The sequence below is a fragment of the Ochotona curzoniae genome, unplaced genomic scaffold (assembly GCF_017591425.1).
Source record: "Ochotona curzoniae isolate NIBS_2020 unplaced genomic scaffold, NIBS_Ocur_1.0 contig_517, whole genome shotgun sequence".
Taxonomy (NCBI): domain Eukaryota; kingdom Metazoa; phylum Chordata; class Mammalia; order Lagomorpha; family Ochotonidae; genus Ochotona; species Ochotona curzoniae.
Genome location: NW_024466454.1, coordinates 4,832,230 through 4,844,916, shown reverse-complemented (window position 1 = coordinate 4,844,916; position 12,687 = coordinate 4,832,230). Strand labels below are relative to the sequence as shown.

The 12,687-nt window shown below is 43.3% G+C and overlaps 1 protein-coding gene across 10 annotated transcripts in view; it reads left to right on the top strand.

The window, feature by feature from the left end:
- The first annotated feature begins 6,063 nt into the window (after positions 1–6,063).
- The window catches only part of USP47 (ubiquitin specific peptidase 47), an 88,861-nt gene continuing 82,237 nt past the window's right edge, over positions 6,064–12,687 (top strand). For 8 of the 10 annotated variants that reach the window (XM_040989112.1, XM_040989114.1, XM_040989111.1 and 5 more), the window contains exon 1: positions 6,084–6,316. In XM_040989112.1, coding sequence (XP_040845046.1) covers positions 6,278–6,316 — 39 coding nt within the window. In that variant the 5' untranslated portion in view covers positions 6,084–6,277. Of the gene's footprint in view, positions 6,317–12,687 lie in introns of all 10 variants that reach the window. The other 2 variants (XM_040989105.1, XM_040989104.1) reach the window with 1 other exon arrangement.

Here is a 12,687-nt window from a genome sequence, read left to right as displayed (position 1 = left end):
CAGGAGCTTCCTCCAGGTTTCCCATGTGGGTGTAAGATCCCAAAGCTTTGGGTCATCTTCAACTGCTTTCCCAGGCCTCAAGTAGGGAGCTGGATGCGAAGTGGAGCAGCTGGAACACAAGCTAGCACCCATAGGAGATCCTGGAGCATGCAAGGCGAGGACCTTAGCCATTAGGCTACTGTGCTGGGCCCTCCATCTCATATTTTGAACACATCCTAGTATTATACAATATTGATATGTCATAATTTATGATCCTATTGACAAATGTTTTTATTTCTAGCTTTTCATTATTACAAATAGTATCATAATGAACAGCAGTTCACATTTTTGTACTATACTGTGCATAATCCTAAAAATAGAAATTCAAAGTCAAAAGAGTTGTACCTTTAAAATTTTCATATAATCATCATATTGGCTCCAAAGTGGTTACACTAATTCATATTCCACAAATTTGAATAAGAGTTCTTGTTTTCTCACAAGCCTTGCTAATTTAAGAATGACAGTGGTATTTGTTGTTTCTGTTAGCAGTTATTTAATGATGGATAAAGTTGAGCATCTCTTCAGATATTTATTGGCCATTTGTATTTCATTTTCTATGAAGTGCTAATTTATCTTCTTTAAGTATTCTTCTGTTGGGTTGTTCATCTTTTCCTTATTGATTTATAAGACCTTTTTCATATGGAGATCAGACATTTGTCATGTTTGCTACTGATATTTTTCTTCTGAATTTATGCTAATATTAGCATTTTACTACACTCAAGATATGATTCCATTAAATTACTACATTTCATTTAAGCTTTTGGGTTTTATTTTTATTCCATACCAATATTTAATATAATATTCATTTTCATATACCTTATTTCTAATATTCATCCATGACATTCCAAGAAATACTGAGAACACTTCCAATGCCAAATTTACAAGTATTTTTTTTTTAAAGATTTCTTTATTTTTATTGAAAAGTCAGATATAAAGAGAGAAGGAGAGACAGAGAGGAAAATCTTCTGTCTGATGATTCACTCCCCAAGTAGCTGCAATGGCTGGTGGTACGGCAATCTGAAGCCAGGAGCCAGGAACTTCCTCCAGGTCTCCTACATGTGTGTAGGGTCCCAAAGCTTTGGGCTGTCCTCAACTGCTTTTCCAGGCCACAAGCAGGCCACTGTGCCAGGCCCACAAGTATTATTTTATTATAAGAACTTTATGGGCCCAGCGGCGTGGCCTAGCTGCTAAAGTCCTCGCCTTGAGCACACCAGGATCCCATATGGGTGCCAGTTCTAATCCCAGCAGCTCCACTTCACATCCAGCTCCCAGCTTCTGGCCTGGGAAAGCAGTCGAGGATGGTCCAAAGCCTTGGGACCCTGCACCCATGTGGGATACCCGGAAGAAGTTCCTGGATCCTGGCTTCAGATCGGCATAGCATCAGCCATTGCACTCACTTGGGGAGTGAATCATCGGACAGAAGATCTTCCTCTCTGTCTCTCCTCCTCTCTGTATATCTGACTTTCCAATAAATAATTAAATCTTAAAAAAAAAAGAATTTTATTAAATCATTTCAGCCAGATTAGCAACATCAAGCCTCCAAGTTGACTTTATTGGATTCCTCCTTTTTTTGTTTCTTGAAATTTGAGTAGATAGAGAATAATGGAGGACCTTTGGATGAACCAATTATCTTCTCCTATTTGGATATGTTTCCTGAGGCATTTTCTCTTGAAGCAGGGACCAAGCACTTGAAACTAGCACAAGCTGCCTCCAGGTTTCACATTAGCAGGAAGGAGACCATAAAGCAGAGCCAGACTAACCTAGGCAGTTGTCACAGGATATTAACACCCAAATGGCAACTTAAGCACTGCACTAACTGCCCAACCATGATGACTTAAAAAAAACAAAAGACTTTATTTTATTTATTTGGAAGGTAAAGGTTGAGTGAGAAAGAAAAGAAAGCTGGTTTACTCTTCAAATAGCTGCAACAGCTAAGACAGGGCCAGGCTGAAGCCACCAGGGCTTTCATCCATATCTCCCCCACGAGTGGCTGGGACCCAAGCAACCATCTGCCACAGCTTTTCCCAGGCCATTAGCAGGGAGCAGGATCTGAAATGGAATGACTAGGATACAAACCAGTATCCCATATGGGAAGTAAACAGTGCAAATTCAGATGGTGGCTTTACCTGCTAGCTCTTGCTCCTGACTTCATATCAGTCTAACTCTGCCTGCTTCAATCACTTGGTAGGTAAACCAGTAGATAGAGGATCTCTTTGTCCCCTCTTTTCTTCATAAATCTGCCTTTCAAATAAAAATAAACAAACCTTTCAAAAATACTCTAAATATAAATCCTTATAAAAAAATAATACTTGTGGGCCTGGCACAACCTACAGCATCCACTGGCAAATGCCAAGGTGAGGGGGGGCCAAGCAAAATTGGGCCATAGCACCCAATCAGCACACATGAGAATCAGTGGGGGAGGGGCCAAAGCCGTAAGGGAGAATGGGGAGGGCTCCCCTGCTGGACTGCCACTCCCACTGGAAAGCCTGAGTTGGGATGAAGGCAGACTAGACTAGGCAGGGCTACAACACCTGTGGGCCTCATGTGAGCTAAATCAAGGAAAAGCCAGGCTGGGCTGACTGTTTCTACTGGTGCAAGCATAAATCAGAGTGAGTGAAGGTTGGTTGGGTTTTGCCACAGCATCAGCTGGCAGATGCTGGCACTGGGGTCTAATTCTGTCAAGTTAAACCACAGAATCACCTGCAGAGAGCATAATCTGAGAGTAGGCGTGGCCCAGTAGGGAAAAAGTGGGCACCTCCCTCTTGGGCTACCACTCCCCATTGGACAGCATGAAAACCATGACTGGGGCTGGGGTAGCTAGACAGAATGACATCTACCAGCATGTGTGTGAGTTGGAAAGTAGGGCTAGTTGGGTGGAACTAGGTCCCAATGCCCACTGACATGTATAAGAGCTGAATGGGATGTGGGACAGACTGGAAAAGTCTGCTGTACATACTGGCAAGCATGGGAACCAGGGTAGGGGGTAGGCCTGGTGGGGGTTATTGAGAGCCGCCCAGACTAGGCTGCAGTTCCCACTGGTTTGCAAATGAGCCAAGCGTGTGCTGGGCAGAATCATGCTTGACTGCAACACACATTGGTTCGTGTGGAAGACAGGTCTGGAAACAGAAATGACCCAGCAAATGCAACCAGCAGCATATGCATAAGCTGATTGGGGCAATGGACTATGTTGGACCCTGTACTGGCATTCACACACAAGAATCAGGTCTGGGATCACCTTAGACGAAGTTTCTTTGGGGATTCCTCCAACTGAACTGCTGATCTCAGAACCTCAACCATAAACAGACTATGTTAGCCAATGGATTCTGAAGAGATTTCATCGTGCTTGCTACAGTGAGATTGGTAGCAATTCAGAACTGATGAACTATCAAAACTACATGAGCAGGACCCTTGGAGCATGCCTCACATTGGGGACCTGGGATGGGTGGGAGGCTGGGTGGGGCTTCTCTCTCTTTCTCTCCCCTTTACCCCAGATACAGGAAAAAAAAAAAAAAAAACACAATGCAGAAACAATGGCCTTACCCACTTTTCTGTAGCCCTTGACCCTTTGTGCCCTAATCAACTATGTAAAGATTATCAAAATAAAAGAATTTTTAAAAAAATGAAAATATTCATGTCTTAGCAGTAATATCTTTATCCAAACTGGCATTCTAGCTCTTCCTTAGGGAAATTGTGGGTTCTTCCATTTAGAGTAATTCACAAAGCCTTTCATTTTATTTCCTCTTAGTATACTGTGATTTATTCCTGTCTTATGTATACCAAGTTACATAAAGTTACCAACAGTATTATCACTTCCTTAAATCAATCCAATGCAAGTGTAAGCCATGATAACAGGGATGGCACTGCTGGCTTGAGATCACTAAATGAAGAGGATGACATTTTGAAACTAGAGACTTGGAAATATTTCTATTATGTGATTCTGATGCAAAAATTCTGTCAGTGTGCTACTTTAGATTGTGATTCTGGGAAGGCAAATGAGTCATTCACTTCAGGTACAAAATTTAAGCAAGTGCCCAAACATCCAGTCATCAAGATAAATAATCTCAGGATAATACTTTGAAAAGTCAGTTACTTTAAAAAATTTGTAAGGAATTTAGAAGTTTTAAAGAAAAGTTAATATTCCCCCAAAACTTTAGCATAGTACATTTAAACTTGAAAGTTAAAATACTTCAATCAACTAAAAATCTCTCAAGCAATTTACTTTTCAAGGCCCGGCACAGTAGCCTAGCAGCTAAAGTCCTTACCTTGCACACGCCAGAATCCCATTTGCCTTGTTTCTAACCTTTGCAAACCCCACTTCCCATCCAGCTCTCTGTTTGTGGCCTGGAAAAGCAGTTGAGGACGCCCCAAAGCCTTGGAATCCTGCACCCGCATGGGACACCCAGAGGAGGCTCTGAGCTCCTGGCTTTGGATTGGCACAGTTCTACCTGTTGTGTGATTCAGCAGACAGATCTTCCTCTCTGTCTCTCCTCCTTTCTGTATATCTGTCTTTGCAATAAAAATCAAATATATCTTTTTTTGTTTTTTTTAAAATTTTTTCTTTTTCTTTTTGTGAAATAAAATATATCTTTTTTTAAAAAAAAAACATTCAGTGTGTTCTTAAGAAATTTACTTTACATTGTCTAGAACCAATTTGCTAAAAGGATGAAAATGCCACATCTTCTGTTTGCTGTCAAGGGAGATGAAACTTAACTTGAATTTCAACAAAAACCTCTGCAAAGTTTGTGGTTGGAGCTGATTAAAAAATGGGTGTTGGACTGGTAAGGGCAGCCAAAGATGTGCTGTTTTCATAGCATCTACATCTTTATCTCGGCTAATGACAGCCTGTGAACACCAGCTCCAGAAATAGCCTCATTGTGGAATGGGGGATTTCAATAACTGTATCGCAAGGCCTTGGAGATTTTTAAAAGCTAATCAAAACTAGTCCATCATAGTAAGTTCGCTAAATACATTTTTTTAGCAGTATCACAAAAAATTTTATACCTTTAGTATAAAAACATGTTGATATCATCTCTAACGTATCCTTTTACTGTTTACTAAAAGTTTTATAACACTGTCCACCACCAGAATCTATGACTTGAATACGTGGGTACCTTTTTTGACACAGCGTAGGATCTACAAGAAGTCTGGCGATCCCGGATACAGGTGGCTAATGCCACGGGTGTCAGGAATCTGGCAGGATTGCCTTCGCCCAGTGCGCAGGCAGATTCCCGCATCTGTCAATGTTTTCATCATGGAAGCAGACGGGTTTGGGGAAATGATTATTGGCAATATTTGCTGCACCTAATACGCGCCACAAGGCGTTCTGTAGCCAGAAGAGATGGAAGTTCGCTTGTTTTCAAAGCAAATTATCCATCGCAGCAGTTTGGCCCTGGTGGAGAAGGGGTGGAAGGGGGCGGGGATGCAGTTCGGGGGGACCGGGCTGGTGAGCCGCCGCTTCGCGGGGCCCAAGGGTGCAGCCTCTCCAGGTAGAAGGTGGGCCCTGGGGTCCCCCAGCCGGTGGTGGCAGGGAGAGGAAAAAACACGGTCAGCCCGACTGCACAGGCCACGGCCCCGCCTGAGGGCGCAGGCCGGGTGGGAGACCGCGGGGCTTCCTCCTCGAGCCCGAGGCCTGGAGTATTTGAAGAGGACGTTACGTTCGGAACCTCCACTGACAGCGAAGAAGCCTATTAGTGGCGGCGTCAGGGAAGGGCCTTTCTGCTGGCGTCTTTTCCTGAGGCGCACCGGGTCAGAGGAGCCGGGCACGGAGACGCCGGGGCCTGCTATTTTTCCCCTGCCGGCAAAAGAAGCCCCGCGATGCAAGGTCCTACTTTTCTCTTAAAAAACGGTGTTTGCAGGGCTCCTCAACCAATCTTGTACATGCTGGAGCAAAGTAGACGCCGAGGTGGTTAAAAGCGGGAGAGCGACCCATCTCCCGGACGCCCCAGGCGCCACACTCGGAGCCCGACGGGCCGAATTCTCGCGAGAGCGGCCGCCGCCATTTTTCCATTGATTGCAGCGAGCGGGGGGAGGGGCCGACGACGAAGGCGGCGGCAGCGGCGGCGGAGCCCTGGGTAGGTGTCTGCGCGCTGGTGTCTGAGGCCCAGCCTGAGGCCTCCGCGATCGTCGGAGCGCGGGCGGCGGACAGGATGACCGCCGCTGCCGTTCTCTCCTGAGAGGCCGCCGCCAACCCGCCACCCTCCCCCGGCAGGGCGGAGAGGAGCGGCCCGGAGTCAGAGCGATGGTGCCCGGCGAGGAGAACCAGTTGGTCCCGAAAGAGGTGAGGGGCCAGCGGAGGAGGCTAGTAGGCCTGAGGCCTGCGGCCGCTCGAAACGACGCAGGCCCGGCCGCGGGGCCGGCTGCGGACCCGGCTGCGACGCGGGTCGGGCGGCGGGGGCGATGTGCGGCCGACGCGGGCCGTGAGGTGGGTGGGGGGCGGCCAGCAGTTGGGAGACCCGCGGGGTGTCGGGACCGGCGGCGGGGACCCAACAGCCCCGTCGGGTTTGTTTGTTGGGGGGCTGGACGAATAAAGGCGCGGACGGGAAGGGGCCGGGTCCTGGTTTCGGGGACGAAGGTGGCTTTTGAAAGTCCTTCTCTAACGTGAGGGGGGGGGGCGGTTAGGGAGAAAGATGAATTGAAAGGTAACATTCTGGGACAGTTGCGGACGGCACCCCAGGGTGACAGTGCTGCTTCGGATTTTGACAGTGGCCTCGGAGAGATAGCTTTCCCGGTGGAGATCTGTGGGAGGGTAGACTTTTCTGTTAGGACTTTTCTCAACTCCTGTTACTTCGTAGTGCTGCGGGCCTGCCTCCCTGAGGCCTACCAAAGGTCGCTGGGAAGTAATAAATGGGACCTCCCTGCGCAGGTAGGAGATAGGCTTGCCATATGGAGAGCTGGACTGCTTCATTATTATTATTAATATTTTTGGGGTGGCTGGGTCGTGTGTGCGCATTCGGGTGGCTTCTTAAATTCTTAAGAGCAAGCGATAGGAGACAGCTTGCCTTCTTGGCTTCTCTTGAATAGTAAGTAGTAGTAGACTCCAGCATTGGCCAGTGAGTTTCAGGGTATTAATAGTATCTCTGTTGGCTTTATAAATATCTGCAGCGCATTGGAACGTGTATTTTTAACAGGCTGATCATCAGGCTAGAGCTTTGGATTTTTATCTCTCATATACCTTAAATAGGCAAGTGTTGGAGAAGTTAGCTATGAGGATTTTGATGTCATTGTGAGTGATGCTTACAGATTCTAAACTATTTTTTCCCTTTGGAAAGTTGTTCTCTAGCAAGTCGTGGAGCAAGCTCCGACACTCTGCAAAAGTGTTGTTGGAGCTACCTACCCACATGATAGAGATAGGTTCCCAACCAACCTAGTGGAACAGGGCTCGTTGTTGTGCAAGGACGTCAGTATTTATTCACCAAGCATCACCAGCTCTGCAAAGCAGCTAAGTAGGTGAATTCATCAGAGTTCTTGCCGTGGGAGTTTTCTGAACACTGAGAGAGGAAGCACCGAGTCTTTGCATGCAGAAGCTTGGTACAGTAGACTGCATAAGTGACTTGTGTATATAGAAGTGATAGGTGTGTAAGAAAAGTATGAACAGTTTCTTCTCAAAACTATATATTGCTGATTTTCATTCTAGAAAAACAAAGTTAATCCTTAATTTTTAGAAAACCCACCATTGCCTTTACTGTCCTAATCATGCTTTGGCTCCCTATAAAAAAGATGTAAACAGTTTCCGCTTAGAGCCATGTGTTCTTCAAAAGCAAAGTTAATCCTTAACTTTTTTTTTTTCAATAGAAGCTATAATGTAAGTGAAATTCTGCTTTAAGAAGACTTGGCACTAGATTTATTTCCCTACAAAAATAATAATTTATCTTCTTAATAATTTGTAAAAGACACAATATAAACAGCCTCACAGCAGTGTATCTGTTTTGCAGAACTGGTACTGTGGTGCTGCCATTGCCTCTTGGAAGTTTACAGATTATCTCTCCTTGAACTCTTTTTGTTGGTGTTTCAAGCTTATCACAACTTTTTTGTTTCCTTTCCGTACCTTTATTTTCTGTAATTTAGTTTCCACTGCTTTCATGATTCCTAAGTGTGCACAGTACTGTCAAATCTTAAGGCTTTTGCCTTTTTTCAATTATGGTTTTCTTTAATATCTATATTCATTGTTCTATGAGTGCCTATCTTTCTTTTTTCTTTTTTAAGGATTTATTTATTTTTATTACAAAGTCAGATATGCAGAGGAGGAGAGAAAGAGAGAAAGATCTTCCATCTGATTCACTCCCCAAGTGAGCACAACAGCCAGTGCTGTGCCGGTCTGAAGAGCCAGCAGCCAGGAACTTCCTCCAGGCCTCCCACATGGGTGCAGGGTCCCAAGGCTTTGGGCCATCCTCAGCTGCTTTCCCAGGCCACAGGCAGGAAGCTGGATGGGAAGTGGAGCTGCCGGGATTAGAACTAGCGCACATATGGGATCCTGGCGTGTTCAAGACGAGGACTTTAGCTGCTAGGCCACGCCGCCGGGCCCTATGCCTGTATTTCCATATTTGTTTCTAGAATGCTGCAAATATCTTCCTGAAGGTCTCCAGTGATTTTTTTTCAGTGATCAGTGGTAGAATTTAATACTTAAAAAAAAAAAAATAAGAACTCCTTGGGATGGACAGTTAGCCTAGTGGGTAAGATCCCACATCTCATATTGGAATACTTGGTTCTGTACCCAGCTCTTGCCCCTGACTCTAGCTTCCTGTTAAACTTTGTCTTTCTCCAGACCCTGAGAGGCAATAGTGTTGGGATTAAGTAATTGGGCTGCTTTCTACCCAAGGGGTAGGCTAGGGTTGAGTCCTCACATTCCAGTTTCGTGCAGGCATTTAGGAGGTAAACTAGCTGGTGGGAACGCTCTGTTCCAGAATGATCCTGCATGTTTCTGTCTGTTTGGCCTCCCTGCCTACCTTTGTTCAGTGAAAGCCTTGGTTTTTTGGGTATATCCTGAAAGATCACTTTCACTTGATCTTTAATGTTCCCTAACTGATCCTCTGTAGTAGTCGAATGCCATAGTGCTATAGCTAGAAGCCAACATGGTAATCATTGAGTGAATTAAGCCTCTTCACTCTGTGGATGGAGGAGCTGATACTAGAGATTGACAGTGCCTTTGTTGAAGAGCCAGTGAGAAGTAAATGACCCAGCTAAGGCTGGAACACACACCCTTTGCTTCTATTGCTCAGTTACAAGGTGTTTCAGAGATTCCATCATGTAACCTAGAGGCTCTATAAAAACCATTTTTAACTCTCAAAGAACATACGTTATGTGAAAATAAATTGCAGAATCTAAAGAGATAATTATAACTTGGGCTGGCACTGTAGTGTAGTAGGTTAAGCTTTCTCCTGTGATACCTGTATCCCATAGGGGTGCTGGTTCGTGTCCTAGCTCTTCCACTTCCCTCACATCCAGCTCTTGCATATGACCTGGAAGCAGTGGAGGATGACTCACGTCTTGGACCCTTCTATGTGTGTGGGAGCCCTGGAAGAGGCTCCTGGCTCCTGGTTTTGGATCAGTCTAGCTGTGATCATTGCAGCCATTTGTGAAAGATCTCTCCTCCTCTCTCCTTCTTTTTGTAATTCTGCCTGCTGTCTACCCCCTGCCCACCAAAAGAAATGGGACTTGATCTATCATTTAACAATATTTTTTAAAACTTTTTTTAATTTGAAAGGCAGATATTGCCGTAAGAAGGGAGCGAGATCAGAAGTGGAACTGCCAGGACAGGAACCAGCACCTGAATGGGACTCTGATGCTTGAAAGTTGAGAGTTAGCTTGTTATGCCACCACTTCTGCCCCATCATCAGCAATCTTGAGGAAACATTTTTTTTTCTGTTTGTTTTTATTTCTTAAGGTGCTTATATATATAAAACCTCTGACCCCTTACCAGATTTAGATCTTAGCTAGGTGTTTGTTGAGAATAACTGAAACTCATGGAAAATTTATCTTAGAGGACTACTAAATAAGGTAGCTTAGTTCAGGGGTTGGCAAACCATGACCTGTGGAGCAAATCCAACATGCATCTTGTTTTTGGGTGGCCCATGAATTAAGTGTGATTTTTGTATTTTCAAATTGTTGAAGAAAAAAAATTAAATGAATAACGATGGTCTGTGACACATGAAAATGCATGAAATTGAGATGTCCAATTGAAACACAGCCATGCTATTTAGTTACTATTTTCTGTGACTGTAGAAACTTTCATCAGTCAGGAGTTGTTCCAGAGACTTGTATGCGAGGTAAATTTGAAACTGCTTTTGGAATTTAAGGTCCCAATACAGTTGATTCTGGCTACAACCTGCCCCCCCATCCCCCCAGCTTATCTCTTTCCCTATGAAACAAGTTTTTAATGTAGCCAAACAGGTTTCTCCCTGACTTGTTTTAACTTTAATTTGTGCCGTCCTCTCTTTCCTGCTTCCTTTTACCTGTTCAGAACCTTCATATGCGTTTCTCAGTCAGTACCTCCTATCTTCTGGAGAACTTTTAGTGTTATCACCTCAGGGATTTCTTACCCTCAAGTGATCTTTATGCATAGAATTTGTCTGCTGGTAACCCCTGTTTCCCAACCTTTTAGTGTGGTCTCAAGCTATAATATATGTTTTGTATATTTGTGATGAATTCCTTGACAGTAGAGATCTCCATGTTTCTTTGCTTCATGATTTTGTACATGATGCAATGTAGGATGGTATCCTTTCTGGAGCAAATACTCAGTAAATACTTGCTGATGTAAGTACAGAGTTTTAAGGAAGCTTAGAATTCTAACCAAATTGTCCTCATCACTGGCAAGTTGTTTTCTTAGTGATTTTGCCTGAATGCTGTTGTCACTAATCTCTGGTCACATTGGCCTTAGAAGCTATTGAGTTGAGAGAAATAGCCAGCTGTCCATACTGCCATCCTTTGATACTTGCCTCTGGGCAACACAAGAGCCTTTAACGCATATACCCTCTCAGAGATTTCTTCACCACTGAAGATGGAGTTGGCCAGGAGGAGGGCTAAAAACCTTCTCTTTATTCTCAGCATCCTTAAAGGTTCCTTAGACTTCTCTCTTTTGGACTTATCATGACATGTTTTGTGTTCCTTCTGGGTTATACAGAAAATATAGTCTGTTCATGGTGGTAGGCCACACAGCTTGTCCACTCAGTGTCTTGCTGTGTGTCTTTGAATTGTGGTATGTTCATCGTCGCATTGACAGTTCATCCTTTTAATATCATCCCCATTTCAGTTATTGCTTGATTGATTTTATGATTTTGTTTCCTTATAAGAGCCAATGACATTAATATCTTTTGAGGACTCGCTGTGCATATTACTTTACCATAGTGGAAAAACTTAGACAAAAATTCATTCTTGTTACGACTATCTTTTTGTCTAAGTAAAGATTATAATTATTGGTGGTTTAAAAAATAATACTTTCATTCCAAAAGTTAAAGTGCCCTTGGAGTATGTAAATATAGAGAGCAAATGAAAAAAATGCAAGAAAAAGACTAGAGATGTAAATTCTGTATCTCAGATTTTTTCATCCTTTTTGTTTCTCCATGCAGTGATTACCTCTTCTATCTAGAACTGGCTTTTGGCATCTAAAGATGATAATTATAATCAGTATTTATTGAGCATTTATTTATATGCCAGATACTTTATATGTGCTTCATGTGTATTAATTCAGTTGAATGTCACAGCAACTTCTTGTGTACTTAAAGGGCAGTGCATTGATGCTGAGAGAGTCTCAGCCAATAAACAACTCGCTTTTCAACATCTCTAAAATGTCTTCATTGGATTCTGTTATGAAACACACCAAATGAGTAGCCTTTTGCTTTTGTTTCTTCTAATTAAATCACTGGAGGAAATGTGCTGAAATGGTCATTCTTGGTTTTGGTCATTTTACAAGCTGAGCCTTTCTTTCTAAGTAGTTATTTACATAATTTCATCTTTTTTTTATATTCTTGGTTGTTATTTTTCCCACTTTTCTTGCCTTGTATGTTTGCATGGTGTAATCTGAGCTGTTTGTGTAATGTCAACTTGTGATTCTGATCTAAACATTTATATTTCTAGGACTGACACCTTTTTTAGATTCAGATTTCCACCTGCTTGTTGGATCACTATATGGCTGTTCAATGGAACCCATAGATTAATAATACTGGTAATATCCAGCTCATTTCTCATTTTTTTTCACTTCCTTCTAGCCTAATTCTTTGGGTTCTCTTGTTCAGTTAGTTTTATCACCATCATTCTATTTATTTACTTGTTAAGATTTTTTATATATAATTTTAGCTTCTTTTTAAATTATTGTCATCATTTCTATGATACAATTCCATAGGCCCTGGGATTTCCCCTGTCCCCTTCCCCCCACTGAATTCCCCTATATTATTACTATAGCATAGCTCTTCATAAACAATCACATGTTCATCATTGTGGGCATGGACAATGGTAGAGAGTCCGGCATCCTATTGTTAAGATACAGCTAATAGTTTCATTAGTAGTCTATCTTTGATCTGGTAGTAGAGATGCACACTGCACTGCATCCTCATATCTGGACATGATAGTCTCCATTACACAGTCACCACATATCCCTCTTAAATGAAAGGCCACAGTACAAAATCAACTGTCGCTGACCAGCAGCGACACTAAAAC